General features: G+C 44.2%; 1 protein-coding gene and 1 long non-coding RNA gene across 7 annotated transcripts in view; both read left to right on the top strand.

The window, feature by feature from the left end:
* EXT2 (exostosin glycosyltransferase 2) overlaps positions 1-18,877 on the top strand; it is a 139,742-nt gene that overhangs the window by 36,111 nt on the left and 84,754 nt on the right. For 2 of the 6 annotated variants that reach the window (XM_085011385.1, XM_085011384.1), the window contains one exon: positions 2,638-4,327. The exons of the other annotated variants lie outside the window; for them this stretch is intronic. In XM_085011385.1, the coding sequence (XP_084867511.1) occupies positions 2,638-2,646 (9 nt within the window). In that variant the 3' untranslated portion in view covers positions 2,647-4,327. Of the gene's footprint in view, positions 1-2,637; positions 4,328-18,877 lie in introns of those variants that run through there. 6 annotated transcript variants of the gene reach the window in all.
* On the top strand, positions 7,206-15,300 carry LOC146405279 (uncharacterized). Its single transcript, XR_014837044.1, has 2 exons — positions 7,206-10,654; positions 12,154-15,300. It is a non-coding gene; the product is annotated as an uncharacterized LOC146405279 (long non-coding RNA).

Raw genomic sequence — 18,877 nt, 5'->3', positions numbered from 1 at the left:
TGTAACGCTTCTGAGATTTAAACCCTCACCGTCCAGATGGAGAGGCCATAAAGCTGCTTTCCTTGGCAGCCTTGGCATACCCTGTGCACGGCACGCATCACGAGTAGATGGAACACTGTACATGCTCACTTACTGTATTGTGATGCCAGTTGTAATTGTTTTAGCGACTTGTCCTGGAGCAGCCCACCTAAATAATCTTTAAATCTAGGAGAATTCGAGCCCTCAATTTCATAGTGCAAACCCATCAAATAAACATGTGTTAAGTAGCCACTTTGTTTCTAGAATCGTATAGGCTTACTGATGGGGATTTTTAAAAAAGGGGAGTGGGGATACAGATCATGTCTGTAACAAAGGGCCTTAGGATGTTGGGGAGAGACCCTGCAGTGATGTAGGAATGAAAAGGCCAGAAGTGCTGTCACTCAGTTTACGTGGGGAGTCAGGAATGGATCAGGCGGGGACAGGAGGCTTCACGACTGGGTGGCCTCCAGGAGGGAGAGAGGCTGGTCTGGACGGTGCTGACCTCCGCCCAGAGGTCGGCTTCCGTGGGCAAGACTCGGTGGGTAAGATGGAGTAGCCCGAGGCAGGACGGGGATGTACGGGGATACCAGCGGCAGAGACCTTGGTAGGGAGCTGGAAGAAAGGGAAGGTTGGTGCTAAGTGGAGAGGGATGAAAGGGAGAAGCGGCGTCAGTGAAGGAAATGGCGGGCAAAAAAGTCAAAGAGCTGGAAGGGGCCTTGGACTTGATTCAGCCCTTTCCTCCTATCTTCTAACTGACATTTAAGCCCTAGAATTCAAGTGATTTTGAGAATCAATTGTTAGAGCCAGAGTTGAGCCTACCTGGAACCCAGATCTCCTGACTGCAGCTGATGGTTTTTTGGGGGGCATTGTGTACTGCAGTATTTTCCAAACTGAGGGTCGTGATTCATTAGTAGATGGTGAAGTCAAGTCTTGCCTGGCTTTTTGTTTTTAAAAACTGAAAGAGAATAGAAAGGAAAATACCAACGTACTACATAGCTAGGGTAAATGTTTCCTGAAACCTTTGTTTCTGTTTATATGTGCAATGGGTTGCCGTATAAAATGTATTCATATGTTTCTTAGTGTGGATCCCAGTCCAGAAAATCTGACAGATGTCGGTAGGGGAGAGCGCGCGGGCTTTTGAGTTGGAGAGACCTGAATTCGCGTCCCGGCCTGTGCCGTCCGTCTGCCAGCTTTGTGAGTGTGGGCAGGTCACTTCGCTTTTCCAAGCCTCAATTTTCTTATCTCAGAGCTGGGGAGAATAACACGACAGAGCAGTGGTGTCGATTAAATGAAAGCATTTCCTTAAAGCATCTAGATTCTGGCTGCCTGCTCCGCGCTGGCCGTCATCTGGGAGCGCTCTGCTGGGTCTGTGTTTGGCAGGAGCCTCCTGGTGTGGAGCTTGGTCTTCAGGAACCACAGTGAGTTAGCATCACGGATGTATTATGCATTTGCTTCTGGGCTTGGAAACTTGAAACAGAACTTATTCCTGTGGGTCTGGTGTACTTTCTGCATCTTGGCATGGAGGGCGGTTCACCTCCCTGTTTTTCTCTTAGGATCAGGCTGGCTTATTAAAATCAGTGGTTCTCTAGCTGGCCCTTAAAAAAAAAAAAATCATTGGCACATTTGGATACAGTACTTTTCCCCCTTTCCAGTGAAAAATTTTTTGCACTGAGTCTTTTTTCCCTCTTTCAACATCTCCCCCGCCAGATCATGATTTTACTCATTTTTTAAACTAGCAGATTAAAAAGTCCAAATCAGAATTGACATTTGGTTGGTGAACAGTCGAAGAGCTAGGGTTTTACTAGGTATGAACTAAACAGAAAGGAAATTTTTATGTGGATTTAAGAGGACAGGTCAGGTATCTCTCAGAAGTAGCTGCTGTTCACCTCCTGCTGACACGAGAATGAGCTCTGTTGCACGTCTTGCTCCTTTCGTCTTGTCTTGCCTTGTCTTGCGGGTGCTGTGCTGCCTCTGTTCTCCTCCTGCCTGCCGCTTCCACCGCCCTTCCCCCAGTCCCTTCCAGGCAGCTCCATCCTGTACTTGAAATCCCGCTGGAAAGCAGAGACGAGGGCTTCATCCCCAGATGACTCGGGCCAGGGGCTAAAACACTGCCGTAAATCTGCAGCTCATTTTCATGCCACGTTAAAGCAGTGTGAGCGGCTGGTTTCCGTGGCCCCTGCCCTCTTTCTTTATGGGCTTCTTTGGCTCTTCTTTATAAAGAGGCCCTGCGGAGTCATTTTAAAGTTCTTATCAGTTTGTTGACAGCTATATGGGCCTTTCTGCCGAGCCCAGGAGCTCAGGCAGGCGTGTGAAACTTCTGATATTAAAATTGAAGAAAAATGCCAGGCAGAAGGGATTGAGTGGCGCAGTGGTGCCTTGGAGGAAAAAGGCCAGCGAGATCATTAACCTCTGCAGGTCCGGATCACTTGCTCCTGCTTGGCGGGGGCAGAGTAGCAAGGGCTAGCTAGCTAGGCAGTGGAGGGCTTTCCAAGCGTTTTTATTTTCATCTCCTGGTTTGAAATGCTAGTCTGCTGGCAATGTGTGCTTTCAGGCAAGTTGGGCAGCCCTGGAGGGCGAGGGGGGCCAGGTTTACAATGGGTGATTTTTTTTTCCCTAAAGGCCGTCTGACCGGCTGGACCGATGCCCGCTTGTCTCTGCCAGCTCCAGCTCGCTGTCTCTGTGTCCACGGCATCGCTGTTATCAAATTTGAAGGAACTTTCATCAGTCTGCATCGCAGCCCCTTTTAGACCAGATTGCTAACCTGCAGTAACCCTCCCAGGCTGCTTCAGGGAAGTGCCAGACCCTCCATAAGTGTCACCCTCTCGGTTACAGAGAGTGGACTGGAAGCTGCTCCTCCTTCTCCTCTGCCACTTTTCCTTTCTCTCTTTGCTGGAAAACTCTAGCAGCAGACAACTGAGGAGAAGGAAAAACCATTACCTGGATCAGGGCCAGTGGTTGATGGAGCTTTGAAATCTCTGGCATCTCCTGACCAGAGTGTTTTTCCAGGCATTTCAGGAAGTGCATCCTCACCCTCCTTCTCCTGCCAGCGTTCCAGCCTCGACTCCGGAGGGCTGGCGGGCATCTACTTTATATCTGCCTGCTCTGCCCTCACGAGAGCTTTCAGGAAGAGGTCAGTGGAGATAAGCAAAATCCAGTGGACGTATATTTTTAACTGCTCAGCACTCTTGACACAGACACGTTATTTTTTGTTTTTCAAATAGTTTTGGCTGTGAGCACTTTTTTGCAGGTGTGCTCAATTAAAAAATACCCATTTAACTTGAGGTTGAGGCAAAAGCAAGGGATTTTTGCAGTAAGTTAGTCAAATTATATGGCCATTGATCTAGGATTGATGATTTTCATGGCGGGAACAATGAAAAACACTGGTTTGTTTCATTACTCACATGGCTCCTATGGGGAGAGTAATTAGGTATGAAAACCAAACGAGCAATTAAACAAAATAAAATGCCTCAAACTCCAAAGCAACAGAACTACTTCTTTTGTACATTTCAGATAAATTGATATCCTCTAATTAAGATGTTTACTGAACTGGACATTCTTATTGATGGTACGATTTTAATAAAGTTACTAAAAATATGTACAAATAATTAAGTATATTGGAAGTTCTCAAGTGAATATACAATTGTGAACAGTCTTCATGACACAGTCTTTTCAAGGGGTGTAGACATAGGGAGTGGTCAGTTTCCTCTTTAAACATTGGTCAGAGTTAACCATGGGTTAATCCTTTGTAATGAGTCCCCAGTATGGGGTGTTACTTCAGGAAATGGCCTTGCTAATGAAAGTGTTAAATATTAATTTGCAGGCTATATAAGGACTGTCTGACTCTTTGGGGCTGGTTTCCTACAGGGTGGGACTATTTGTGAAGCATTTTTGAGAAATAACTGCTCATTACAGGAAACAAAGTGCAGGTTTTGTGAATTCATTGTATGCCTACTTAGAAAAATATCTGGGTTTGTTTACTAGTAAATTATCAACTGTTGATACGTTTGGTAGAATTCATTATTGTCAAGTCATCAGTAAAGGTCAAACCAATTCATTAGATTTCTGTCTATATTTTTAAATCAGTATAGATTATTTCATATTTTTACATGTTTTTCTGACTCAGCATTAAAGAGATTGAGAGAATTTGGAGCTGCCTGAGTATTTTCAGCTTTATAATAACACAGTTAATCTTATAATTCTAAGCTGCTCTTCTTGGGAATGCAAGACAGCAATCATGTATATTTGTTTCACCGAAAGATTTTTCACTTGAAGACCTTTTAATAAACTGAATGAGACCAGGATTGGTACAGAAGTGACTCCTGTAAACCGTTTCTGGCAATACGGTTCTCTCTCTCCTTGTATCTTCAAGGCTAATTGGTTGTATTTAAATGTGTACTTATCTCCCATTTTGAAAAGACTTTAATAGGAGGTGAGCAGTTCACTTGCTGTCTTTCAGAGTCTAGTACTTTGTATTGAAAGGAGCAAGTGGTTTGCCCTCAAGTATTTGAAGTCTTAACTTCGAGGTGAATTAGGCTAGGTCTTGAGGTCTTATATATGTATTATTTGTATTTCATTTGAAACTGCAGACTGAGGGCTGAGTTCTTTCAATGCTCTCCCATCCAGATTCTCCAGTGCTCTTTGAGTGAGGGGTGGGACATGGATTTCTCTTGCCAGTCTTTGCCATGATGCACCTCAGTTTTTCTCTATGTGATCCTTCACTTAAGAAAGGGTGGGGGTGGGGGGGGGGAGTTCCCGTCGTGGTGCAGTGGTTAACGAATCCGACTAGGAACCATGAGGTTGCGAGTTCGGTCCCTGCCCTTGCTCAGTGGGTTAACGATCCGGCGTTGCCGTGAGCTGTGGTGTAGGTTGCAGACGCGGCTCAGATCCCGTGTTGCTGTGGCTCTGGCGTCGGCCAGCGGCTACAGCTCCGATTAGACCCCTAGCCTGGGAACCTCCATATGCCGTGGAAGCGGCCCAAAGAAATAGCAAAAAGACAAAAAAAAAAAAAAAAAGAAAGAAAGAAAGGGCAGGGGGAAGAACAGAGAACCACTGGCAAAGCAAGCGTAGGTATTTTTAACTTCTCCCTTGGTTCAGAGTCCCAGTTTGGGAAACATACATTGGGTTTCCACTCAGGATCAACAAGAGAGATAGTCTTTTTTTTTTCCCCCCTTTCTTTTTCTTTTTAGAGCTGCACCTGCAGCATAGGGAAGTTCCTGGGGCTAGGGGTCCAACTGGATCGGCAGCAGCCGGCCTATGCCACAGCCAGGGCAACCCTGGATCCGAGCTGCATCTGCAACCTATACTGCAGCTTGCAGCAATGCTGGATCCTTAACCCACTGAGTGAGGCCAGGGATCGAACCTGCATCCTTGTGGATACTAGTTGGGTTCTTAACCCACTGAGCCACCACAGGAACTCTAAGAGCTTGTCTTAATAACACGTAATCAGAGGAAGGAACTTCTCAGCCACAAGCAGTTGATAGAGAGCTCTGGTCAGCTGGACCCGTAATAAGCAGCCAAGGACCCACGCAGTTGTCAGCTTCTCTCTCTCTGGGACTGTGTGGGGACAGTGGAAAGGGCTCCCATGCGACCTGACTGCTGAGTTAGTATCCACAGCCAGAATAAAAAGAACCTGCCAAAGAGCAGCTCCTTGGCCTTCTCTGGCCTTGTTGCTCCTGGGGAAGCGGAGTGGAGGGGGATCATGGCCCTGCTTGGCATGACGTGGGGTGGACCAAGCCTTCACGTCGGTCCTTAGTCCCTTCACGTACTCTGTTTGTGTGTGTGTCTTAATTAAAAAGGGCAGGCCTTTCAAGTTTGCCTGCTGGAGCGAGACTGGTTTGGTATTTGCCTTCTCTAACCAAACAAACCTCCGCTTGCTTTCTCCTGGCTTTAGCATAGCAAACATGGAGAAGCTCACCCCGGGGAAGATTCCTTTACAACTGGTTGACCCAAGCCGTGCTCTTATTTATTTGTTTTTGGTGACAGCCCCTGACTAAAGGTTTCTAATCCACCTCTCAGCTATTCTGTGGATCCAACCCGGAGAGAGCTGGTCAGCTGCCGATGACTAAAGAAGCTCCCCCGTCTGATCAGGCAAACAGTGGGATTCAGAGCTGTGGGTAAAACAGGGCACAGCAGAAATGAATCTCCAGTCTCTTTGCTGAGAAGGTTTGACCAAATACAGTTTCATTGGTCAGCGGCCCCTGCTTTAGTAACCTTTCACCCCGTGGCTCCTGGAGGTGCAAGCCGCGGGCCGGCCTTGCCTTTGAACTCCTCACGGCTCCTGCCGCCTCAAAGGCTCCCAGTTGGAGGCTTGTGTTTTGCTTGGGGTCTCTCCTCACAGCAGGGGGCCAGCAGTTGGGAAAACTGATCCACCCTTAGAACCTTGACATATTTGAAGGTGATACCCCTGAGACCTGAAACCTGTGGCTTTCTATTTCAGGAGCTGCCTGTCACATGTCAAGAAACACGACTCAGGCTACCCCCTCGTCCTCCTCCATCCCTCCTTACTTCCCACAGGACAGGAGCGCATAACATTTGTGCATTCCCTGCAGGTATTTGCAGTCCTCCCCTACCTGCAGGTTTTTACAAAACCCTTTTTCTTCTGACTTCTTTTGAAAGACACACACACACACACACACACACACACACACACACACACACACACACACGGCTGAAACATGCAAATCAAGCCATCTTTGGTGCCACGGAGCCTAACCAATGGTGACGATGGTGTAGTGAAAGTACCATGGGGCTTGCATGGTCAGTCCTGCTGCCGCTGGATCAGATGAGCCCAGCTGCACCTTTCGCTGTCCTCCAGATCCTTTCTAGGTCTTGCAAGAAGAGATGGAAATAGCACGGGTTGCTCTCCCACATCTGCTTGGCTTCCAGCCTAAGGAACAAGAGTGAAAGCTTTAGTGTTGAGAGGCAAATCCAGGGACCCATGGATATTAGATGACTTCAGTATAGCTTCTTTGGCAAGAAATCAAACCTCTCATTCTAAGAATATTGAGTAGAAAATGCCTTCTGCTTAAGATGTGTTTGGCTTAGAAAAGGAGCCAGTGATCTCTATTGAGTTGCTCTGCTTTTTTACAATTCAAATAGCATATTACTGAGACTCCTTAGTGCAAAGGACACTTTGGCAGGGTCTCTTCCTGCCTCAGAGCAAAGGTTGAGTTTTTAGCAGGTACCCAGGCATCAGAAGAGACAGGCCTGGTTTTACTGGGTCTTGCTCTGTGGTCCTGAGCTTACACTTTCCATTTGACATTTATGTTGATGCCCGGCTCTCTTACTGTAGTAGGAACTGCCTTAGGATGAAGGAATTGTTGTTCTCATTTTTATAAAGGGGGAAGGTGAAACTTAGAGGCTAATAGATGGCCTGTAGTGACAAAGCTTTAGTGTCAGCCTTGGGCCTGGGGAAAATTTGTGGCGTATGATTAAAAGGTTCACTTTTCTCACCTTTTCTCCAGGGGCATTTGCCCTTTACAGTGAGATAAGCATGTCTTTTGGGACATGCCTATATTGGTGATGGTTTATAGGTTGCTTCTCTTTGCCTCTGTTTTTCTGTTTTCCAACTGAAGACAGGGCCCATTTTGGATGTTCGCATTTGATAACCATAGTTGCTAATATACAAGGGAATTTTATTTTTCTTTTCACTACCTGGATGCCAGCTGGGTAGAGACTCTTTTAAATGAGATGAAACAACAACAAGCTTTCTGTGGGTTCTGAATTCTAATATATTTTTAGAAGGCAGGGAATATGGGATAAAGTAAAAATACACTTGAGATTAAATCTTAGGAGAGGTTAATTCCCAGCAAGTGTTATTGGGTTCTATATGAGATCCTGGGAGAAGAGCAGAAATCTGCTCATTAGGTGCGAGACATCAGAGCTTGCACTAGGCCACAGCTGCATTTATAATTGTAAACGGTGCTCGGCTGTTCCCCTGCAGTGGCACAACTGAAAATAAGAGACCCTACTGGTGAATAAGCCAAGTCTCATCCTGCTTTGTTGCTGCTGGTGGGAAAAACAAGACATTGAGGATGACCATCTGTGGCTTTAGTCTGTTCCTTTTTCCCAGGATGCTTGGGCCTTACTCTAGAAGAACTGCAGGATAGCGTGTGAAGGAGCTGTGAGAACCCACAGAAACCCACTAGACCCCCTAGGTCTGTAGTACTGATGGGCTAGTGTTTTGAATCCTCGCCCTTGAGTGGGGCCTAGTAAATTTGGCTTTGTGTTTTGGGCCATCACAGAGTTTTCAGTCTAACTGGGAAGATAAGTCTCTCCCTCCCCCCCATAAGATAACAACAGGACAGAGACTAGATGCTGACTCTTGTGTAAAAACTATCAGATGAATTAGGAAAGAAGGGCCGCAGTATAGTTGCAAGGAGGAGATGGATCTCAAAGTGCAGGTAGAATTTTTTAAATTACTAAATGTTATTTCTCAGAGCAGTTTTAGGTCCATAGCAAAATTGAGCAGAATGTAGGGAGAGTTCCCATATACTCCCTGTCCCACAGATGCACAACCCCACTAACAGGGCACCCCCACATCCTTTTCTCTCAGAGGCCCTAGTGGACATTAGGGTTTGCTCTTGGTGGTTTACATTCTGTGGGGTTTAGCAAATGCATAATGACATGTTTCCTCCATGTCACTATTTTTAACTCAATTCCATTGTGGTCAGAGAGCAGACATCGTATGAGTTCTAGTCTTTCATGTTTGTTCAAGTATGTTTTATGGCCCTGAATGTGGTCTGTCTTGGTGAATGTTACATCTGAGCTTGAGAAGAAAAGTATAATCTGCTATTGTGGGATGTAATAGTCTATAGATGTCAGTTCACGGTGCTGATTTTCCACCTGCCGGATCTTGTCCACTTCCGATACAGAGTGCTGAAGTCTCCAGCTCTGACAGTGGATTCATCTATTTGGCCTTGAAGTCCTATCAATTTTTGCCTCATGTATTTTGATGCTGTTTTGTTGGTTGCATACACATTGGGGATTGTTATGTCTTCCTGGAGTATTGACCTCTTTATTGTTATAAAATGCCACTCTTTATTCCTGGTCATTTTCCTTGTTCTGAAGTCTGCTCCATCTGAAATTAATATAGCCAGTCTCACTGACTTTTTATCTTTCTCCATCCCTTTACTTTTCATTTATATGTGTCTTTATATGTTTGTCTCTAATGGGTTTCTCATAAACAGCATACAGTGGGGCTTTTGATCTACTCTGACAAGCTTTTAATTGCTGTACTTAGACCATTAACATTTAAAGTGATTATTGATACAGTTGGATTAACATTGGACTGTTTTCTATTTGTTGGCTTTGTTCTTTGTTTGTGTTTTTGTCTTCCACACATTTTATGTCTTTCGTGGTTTTAATTGAGTATTTTATATGATTCCATTTTTCTTAGCATACCAGTTACACCTTTTTAAAAAAACCACTTTTTTAGTGGTGGCCCCAGAGTTTGCACTACACGTTTACATCAAATCCAAATCCATTTTTAAATATCCCTGCTTCAAGGATAGTGGAAGTACCTTCCTTATATTAATGAAGTCATCCTAATTCTTCCTGTTGTCCCTTGTATCATTGCTTTCATTTGTTTCACCTGTGCATATGTATACATAATCAAAGAAATCTGTTGCCGTTATTATTTTGAATAAATTGTTATCTGTTATATCAATTAAGAATAAGAAAAGTGAAAGTTTTTATTTTACCTTCACTTACTCCTTCTCTGATGCACTTCCTTTCTTTATGTAGGTATGTTTCTGACCTACATCATTTTCCTTCTCTGTGAAGAATTTCTTTTAACATTTCTTGCAAGATAGGACTACTGGTGACAAATCTTCTGAATTTTTGTTTGAGAAATTATTTGTTTCTTCTTCACTTTTGAAGGATAATTTTCCAGGGTATAAAATTCCGTGTTGGTGGATTTTTTCTCTGAACACTTTGTGTCCCTCCACTCTCTTCTTGCATGTGTGGTTTCTGAGGAGGCAGATGTAACTATTACCTGTGCTTCTATAGGCAAGGTGTTTTTTCCCCCTCAGGCTTCTTTCAGCATCTTTAGAATATTTGATTTTCTGAAGTTTCAATATGATAAGCAGAAGTACAGTGTTTTTGGTATTTATCCTACTTGGTGTTCGCTGAGCTTCCTGGGTCTGTGGCTTGGTGTCTGACATTAATTTGAGGAAATTCTCAGTCCTTATTGCTTCAAATATTGCTTCTCTTCCTTTCTCTTTTTCTTCTTCTGGTGTTTGTATTATGTGTGTGTAACACCTTTATAGTTGTCCCACAGTCCTTAGATATTTTGTTCTCGCTCTCTCTTTTTTTTTCCCTATCTTTTTTCTCTTTGCTTTTCAGTTTTGGAACTTTCTATCATTGTATTGTCAAGCTCAGAGATTCTTTCCTCAGCCATGTCCAGTCTACTAATGAACCCATCACGGGCATGCTTCATTTCTGTTACAGTGCTTTTGATCTACAGTATTTCTTTTTGATTCTTTGTTAGAATTTCTCTCTGCTCATGTTATTCACCTGTTTTTGAATGTTGTCTGCTTTTTCCATTGGAACTCTAGCCTATCAGTCATAGTTTTTGTTTTTGTTCTTTTGCTTTTTAGGGCCATACCTGCAGCATATGGAAGTCCCCAGGCTAGGGGTGGAATTGGAGCTATAGCTGCTGGCCTACACCACAGCCACAGCAACACAAGATCCAAGCCGTGTCTGAGACCTACACCACAGCTCATGGCAATGCTGGATCCTAAACCCACTGAGCAAAGCCAGGGATCAAACCTGTATCCTCGTGGATCCTAATTGGGTTTGTTAACCACTGGGCTGTGAAGGGAACTCCTCAATCATAGTTTTAAATTTCTGGTCTGATAATTCCAACATCCCTGCCATTTCTGAGTCTGATGCCTATTCTCTCTTCAAACTGTATTGTGCCTCACATATTCCTTTTTTTTGTTGTTGAATTCTGGTCATAGTATACTAGGTGAAAGATCTCTGGTAAGTAGGCTTTTGGTGGTGTGGTGGTGAGGTGTGGGGTCGGGGGACAGGGAGGTGTGCTCTAGTCCTGTGAATAGCTCTCAGTCTTCTGGTGAGCTCGTGCCCTGGCATTTGAAACTTTACCAAGGCTTCTCAGTTTTGTTGGTTTGTTTTTGTTTTGTTTTATCGTCTCCTCCTCTTCCCACTTTGCTGGGACAGGATGACCAGAGGGGGCTGGAGTTGGGTATTTCCCTTCCCACAGATTGTGGAGGACCTTGAGTATTAGGCAGAGGAGATGAGTCTCTCCTATGGGAGACACTCAGTTTTTGAGTAGAGGAGACAGAAATCTGGCTGGAGAATCACTGAATTTCAGGTGTGGAAGAGTCCTTAAGACATGTAATCCTGTCTCAATTTTAAGGTGTGAAAATTGAGATCTAGAAAGTTAAGCTACTTGTCAACATTTATTTACTATTTAACGGGCAGAACCCAAATTAGAATCAGATCTGTCCTACTCTAGTGCTTTTTCTACTACACTGTTAAAGTTGGTGTCACCAACAAGAGACTAAGTTGCCGGCCACCCTCCAGTTGATACTCTGCTAAGGATGCAGCACAGTACCTCGTTTCCCTGGGAAACTTCCCATTCATACACTTTGGAACCATAATCATTCTTAATTGTGTAAGGCTTCTCTCACCTAATTTGAACATGTGGAATTATTAATGATACTGCCTTAGCAAGGGGTTTGTGAATCAAGCTCTGTTTAATGATGTTCAGAGAAATCTGTGTTGGAGAAAAGCCTTAATGGATTTCTCCTTTAAGGCAGTTTATGGTTTCATCAGTACCGTACTGAAAAAAGAATGTAGGACTTCAGAGCTAGACAAAATGGCTTTGTGTTTCAGTTCTTTAGTTATAAGGTTTGTTACCATGGGCAAGTCATTGTTAATCTTTCTGAGCCTTGTTTTCTTATCTCTAGAACTATTTCTTTTTATAAAAGATTATTGTGAGGGTCACGAAAAAAGTATATACCATGTTTAATTGACCCATGTTTTTCACACTTCAGAATCTGATGAGGATTGTGTTACAACTGATACAGTTTCAGCATTGTATCTTTTTTTTTTTTGTCTTTTTGCCTTTTCTAGGGCCGCTCCCTTGGCATATGGAGGTTCCCAGGCTAGGGGTCCAATCGGAGCTGTAGCTACCAGCCTACACCAGAGCCACAGCAACACGGGATCTGAGCCACATCTGCGACCTACACCACAGCTCATGGCAACACCAGATCCTTAACCCACTGAGTGAGGCCAGGGATCAAACCCGCAACCTCATGGTTCCTAGTCGGATTCGTTAACTACTGAGCCACGACAGGAACTCCCGTTGTGTCGTATCTTAATTGAAAGCTTTTTCTGTCTTAGTGTTGTATAAAATAACCTTGTAGTCATTGGTGTAAAGCAGCTATCCCACATTGACATGAATACCTCGGTCCCCTGCCCCCCCAAATATAATTGAATCTAGAAGTATGCAAACATGTTTAATGTATCAGAACCAAATGAGATCGGGAATATAAGATTAGTTTAACATTAAAATCTTAATGTTCTTTACTGCATTAACAAAGTGAAGGAGAAAAACCCACCTGATCATCTTACAGATGTTGGAGAAAAAATCATTTCATAAAATTTAGCAACGATTCTTGCGAAAAACTCAGCTAAATGAGGAATAGAAAGGAACTCCTGTAATTTGATAAAGGATATTTATGAAGAACCTACTGCTAACGTTATTCTTACTGGTTCAATATTGAATGCATTCCCCTCAGATTGGGATCATGTCAGGGATGCCCACTCTCACTTGTGCTCGGTGTTGTTCTGAAGGTCCTAGACAGTGCAAAAGACACATAACAGGCGTAAAAATAGGAAGAGAAAAAGGAAAACAGCCTTCATTTGAAGATGGCGCAGTTATGTATTCAGAAAAACCAAAGGAATCTGCAGACTACTGAGTAAGTGACTTTAGCAAGATTAGAAGACAGACTATTTGGCTCTAAAGAAAATTCAGATTTTTGTCTGAATTTTGGCTGAAACACTTTTTCCAGTTTTTTTCTTGTTGTAGGGCAGGTGATCTTTTGTGACCTTCTATAACAACTAGAGGCAGAATCAAACAATTGATTTTATTATGTATATTGTGCAGTTGTGCACCTCCCTGGATTCGGTAATTACTTTGCATATTTCTAGCTGATTCTCTTCAATCTTCCCTGTATAAAATTCTGTCATCTACAAATAATGATTGCTATTGTGTTTAAGGACATGAAGGCCAGTTTATGATCTTCACATAGAGGACAGTATCAGGAGGATAGTACCTACCTGAATATAAAAGAAATGTTCACCTACCATCGCTAAAGAAATCAGCTATCTCACATTACTCTCACATTAGAAGAATCTGGAAATAGGTGCTCCAGAGCAGATGTAGTGAGTCACTAATGCCATCGGAGAAATGGGCTTTTTTTCTCTGTTTCTGCTTCCTCTCCTTCAACATGCTGCCTTTGTCTTTTCGGTTACAATATATTTGCTTCCAGCCAGTCATGTCTGCTTTCCAGCCAAGCAGAAGGGAGAAGGCCAAGGGAAAAATCAAAAGGCTTGTCCTCATAAGACTTTATCTTTTAGTTAGGAAAACTCACATCTCCAAGGGACTGCACCAGTACTGTCAACGTGGTCAATCCATTGCTGCAAAAGAGGGTGGGAAATTTAATATTTTAAGTTGATTTTGTTTGTAAAGATGAGGAAGGTAATGGATGTTGGAGTGGCCCCTGAGTCTATCAAGAGGACTGAGAAAAACAGTGGACTTTGAGAAGCTAGGGTAATGGGATGAGCTTTGCCACTAGCTCTGTGTGTGTGTGTGTGTGTGTGTGTAAAATCTCACTGGTTATTGTTGGAATATAAGAGGTTTTGTTTTATTTATTTTAAACATTATTCTCTAGCTGGCTACTTTACGGAACATCCTTGTTAGCTCTGATAGGTTTATAGCTGATTCTCTAGGATTTTCTTAATAGCCAATCAATGCAAAGCTGGAGTTCTTTTCAAATTCCTTTCTTTTTTTTTTTTCTTTTCTTGTGTGTGTGTATGTGTGTCTTTTTAGGGCTGTACCGTGGCATATGGAGGTTCCTAGGCTAGGAGTCAAATCCAAGCTGTAGCCGCCAGCCTATGCCACAGCCACAGCAACTCGGGATCCAAGCCACATCTGCAACCTACACCACAGCTCACAGCAACATCGTATCCTTAACCCACTGAACGAGGCCAGGAATCAAACCTGCATCTTCATGGATACTAGTTAGATTTGTTTCTGCTGAGCCATGACAGGAACTCCATTTTTTCTTTTCTTTTTCTTTTTTTTTTTTTTTTAATTAATTACTTCTACTAGTTTTCTTAGGGTTTTTAAAAATTCCTTTCCAAATTATCAAATTAGGTGCTTCCTTTATTTTTGGACAGTAATTCCATGTACATATCAGAGTAGAGTTAAAGTATGAGGTGAGAAGCAGCTGATAATTAGAAATATTTGAGTTCTCATTAGATTTCATCTCTAAGATTTCTAATAAAAACTGGCTATATGCTTTTCTGTTTTCAATACATGAGATAAATTATCTTGCTTCAACTTAACATTTAAGGCAAATGTCAGATTTTTTATTTAGTGAAATTATTAATGAGGGAAGAATATATTTCTGTCAGCCACAAATCCACATAGGCTTAAGGATTTTAATAAAATTCCATACAGTATGTACATGGATGAGGTAGAAAAAAAATGTAATACTCAGTGAATACAGTTTTATAGCTTTTAATCCTTTTAAAGAGCACTAAAAATAGAATGCTCAGGTCTTTGATACTCCTTCCTCTAGGAGGTGGAGCTTAATTATCCATCCTTTGAAAATTGACCAAACATAGTGACTTGCTTCTAATGAGTAAATTATGGAGCGAGGATCAATAGTACCCTCACAGGGGAGATACCTGGCCGACCCCACCTTGACCAGGTGATCAAGGTTAACTTCCCCTGCAATAAGTCATGTCTGTACCACATGTCCCCGGATAGGAAGTAAAGAGAGGGGGCTGTCATCTCTGCAGTAGTCCCCAAATCCATCACCTCTATCTAGTCATCAGAAAGCATAAGACCAGCCCAAATTAAGGGACATTCTATAAAATTTTTGACCACCCTAGGCAAAAGTGTCAAGGTCATGAACTACAAAGAAAGATTGAGAAACTGTCACAGACAAGGAAGCATGACTGCTAAACGTGCAGTGTGCCGTCCTGGATTAGCTCCTGGAACAGAAAAACAACCGTAGAAGAAAACTGGGAAAATGCAAAAAGAGAAAGTCTGTGGTTTAGTTAATAGAATTAAATGTTAATGTCTTAGTTGTGACCATTGTACCTTGGTGATACAGGCTGTTAACATGAGGAGAAGCTGGGCAAGGGTGTTCAGGAATTCTCATTGCAACTATTCTCTAAGTCTGAAACTATTTCCCAAAGAAAAGAAAGCAATTACAAATTTGTGTGGTAAAGAAATTTAAAAAAATTTACACCTACCAAAACCTGGGAAATGAACTCTTGCTACTGTTATATGAACAGATGTCCGTGGCTTTGTGGAAAGTTCCAGGGAGAGTGATCTATGCGGGTTCCTCAAGTGCTGTGTCCAGGTAACTGAGGTGAGGGGCCTGGGCCGGCTGCATTAGATGACAGAAACATATGCCTCCAGGGGATCGGGGACTTGGAGGTCGAGGAGGCAGGCAGATCGAGTGGGTGAGCCAAGGGGCTTCACCAGCACGGGAGTGAAAAAAAGCACTCTCATATTTTATGGAGTAAGGTATTTAAAAATGTAACTAAATTCACTAAATGCATATTTTAAGTAAAGGCAAAAACTGCAGTGCTGATAAATCCCAGATGTATTCCCTTTTTTGCTTCAGAAATCTCTATTTTCAAGAAAGTAAATCCTATTTATTACTCTTTGTTGAACCATTGAGTAAAGGTATCAAATGTTTGTGGACTCCCTGTTTTCTGGAAAAACTGGCCACACAGGCCTAGGACATTTGTATAAAACCTTTAGTCCTTGAGAAATGCCCCGGAGGGGTTTTGCTGATGCTTTGTTCCCTGCCTAATTTTAAGTCTGTCGTCATCTGACTCTTCCTATGTTTATAAAAACGGAGTGGGCGAACTTATAAGCAAAGCCAGTCTTGCTGTCATCCTCCTCTAGGAACCAGGATGCTCGGGTTATCTTTTGCCCTCACTCCTGTGGCTTTCAGCTGCAGGTGGAGCTTGTTAGAGGCGGTCTCTGCTGCCTCCAGGCTGTTGTAAGTTATCCACGAAGGGCTCCGGGCTCTTGCCCTCTCTCCTGTGCGGGACGGTGGTGAGGAAGAGAACCCGTGTGACCCTGCAGAGCTTGCAGCACGGGAGGCTGTGGAGCGAAAGCAGGAATGCTCGTTGGTTCCATTTGTCACAGCACACAGATGAAAAGGAGTGGGCATCCTGTGGTGTTTGGAAAGACGTGGAATCCCTTTGGACGTTTTCAGATTCGTCTTCAGACACAGCTTTGAAAAATTAATCCGTGAGGCGTGGAAATATTTTCCAGCCCTTCACCTGAGATAAATGGTTCTGTCAGGGTTAGGGAGCCGAGAGAGCGTCTCCTGCTCGGAGCTCTGGTGTCTCCCAGGTTGCTCGGAGGCAGAAGTCCTTCTGCATTTTGAACGTGCAGCTGTTTCTTAAACTTCCTGAGGGAGGAGGCGAAGGCGTTGTTTAATCTGTCCTGCTTCTTGGTGCTCATTCAGTCTGTTGTGTTGTTTTTCACTCATTTTGGAAGACGCTTAGCCGTTGTTTCTGTGAATGTGTCTTTCGCGTTGTTTCCTCCGCCTCTTCTGGAACTCCCGTTACAGGACCGTTGGGCGTTCATCATGGTCCTCCAGTTCTTGGATGCTCCGTGTGTTTTCCTCTACTTTGTTCTCTTCGCGTTTTGGTTTGGATAATTTCTTTTTTATTTTCAAATTCACTAGGGTATTTCTTTCCTCGGCTGTAGCTAGGGTACTGATTAAGCCAGTCAAGGGAATTCTATATTGTGTATTTTCTTTCTAGCATTTTCATTTGGCTCTTACTTACTTATTTATTTATTTTTTGTCTTTTTAGGGCCACACCAGCGACATATGGAGGTCCCCAGGCTAAGGGTCCAGTCAGAGCCATAGCTGCTGGCCTACGCCACAGCCACAGCAACGTGGGATCCAAGCCCACTGAGCGAGGCCAGGGATCGAACCTGCATCCTCATGGATACAGTCAGGTTCCTTAACCACTGAGCCACAACAGGAAGTCACATTTGGCTCTTTTTTATAATTTCCATCTCTCTGCTGAATACTTCGTCTGTTTGTGCAAGTTGTCCACCTGTTTTCACTAGACTCTTTAGTGTATTAATTACAGTTATTTTAAGTTCCAACGTCGTCATCATCTTTGGGTCCTGTTCTGCTGATGGCTTCATGTTATGAGAGTGGATTGTTTTCTCTCGTATTTTATTTCTGATAAATTGTGGTTGAACGATGGACATAAAGCAGATGTCACATCCAGAAGTGGGTAAACCTGTGAGCCATCAGTATGGGAGGTTGACTCAGTCTAGTGCCTAACTGGGGTGGGTTTGGGTTTTTCTGTTGCTAGACTTGCCTTCAGCACCACAGACTTCAGCTGCTGCTACCTTGTTCTTAGTGTGGGGCCCAGGGTCCTGGGGTTTTTCTCAGAGCTCCAGCCTCAGCCCCCACCTTCAGCAGTCTCCTGCCTTGTCCCTCTCTGCAGGAGACTTCCGTTGCTTGCGTGTGGTGCGGGGCTCGTGGTGGGGCAGTAGGGCTCAGTTCTCCTGGTCCAGCCGCAGCCTGGCAGGCTTGTTTGCCGGGGCCTTGGAGGTGGGGCTTTCTCTGGGTTCCTGCTCCTCTGCCTGCCCTTTATATGTGGGGCTCGGGGGGTTGGAGGGAGGTGCCTGCCCCTCCCTTGGTGATAGCTGACTCTGTGCTGTGTCAGTGCAGGGGTCTGACCTGAGTGCCTTTGGCGGCTCGTCCTCCCAGGCAGCTGGCTTTTGCTTCTGCTCCTCCCACCAGGGCAGTGCCCTTTTGTCTGGATTGCTGTTGCGAGGGTGTCCTACCCTTCCCAGCAAAGCAGGATGCTGTGGCTTGTCCCTCAATGCAAGCTTGGGGTACAGCCCCTCCCTCCCTTGGGAGCAGAAGGCTCTTGCTTCGCCCCCTCTTGCAGCGGTGGCCTGCTGGGAGCTGGAAGGCTTCCTCTCCTCCCCGGGACCGTGCAGGCTGCCTTGGTCCTCCTCCCCCAGAGGCAGAGGGTCTGCACCTGGACTTTGGGGATGGGGACTTTCCTGCTTCTCCCACAGCAGGTGGAGGTTTTTGCTTTGAATGAAAAAGATCCAAGAGCTGGACAGGGTTTTCTACTTGTGTACTGCTGGCGGGGGGGGGGGGGGGGGGGCTCTTTGGTTTCCTCCTCTGCCCCAGGCTTTCTCAGGAACATCCAGCAGAAAAGAGCTTGCAAGTGAGTGTGGACGCTGCTTGTGTCTAGAATTGCCAACCTGCCCTGCTAGGCCACACTCAGTTTTAAGTTTGTTAAAATTTTAGCTGTTTTCTTTGACTGCCTTTGTGGTAACCGCTCCTACCTTCTGTGCTCTTCCAAAACTGAAGAGTTTGTCCCATTGCTCCTGGAGGAGCTTGTCACTCTTTGGAATTTGGTTTCCCAGATTGCCTTATGACCACAGCTCTCTGATGGGCCCAAGACAAGGTCTGGTGTTAGTGGGATGCCTGGTGGCTTTTTCTCACTGTTAGCATAGATTCCGCGTTCTCCTGTGTTTGCTGCATCCTAAGCAGGAGCAGATCCTTTATGTTGTGAACAGCCAGCGGAGTGG

Source organism: Sus scrofa, chromosome 2 (assembly GCF_054392235.1).
Source record: "Sus scrofa isolate SSC_HxYL_T2T_F1_AM1 chromosome 2, Sscrofa_HxYL_maternal_Yorkshire_Landrace_v2.0, whole genome shotgun sequence".
NCBI classification, from domain to species: domain Eukaryota; kingdom Metazoa; phylum Chordata; class Mammalia; order Artiodactyla; family Suidae; genus Sus; species Sus scrofa.
The sequence above is the reverse complement of the archived record's forward strand: the minus strand, read 5'-3'. Positions and strand labels throughout refer to the sequence as shown.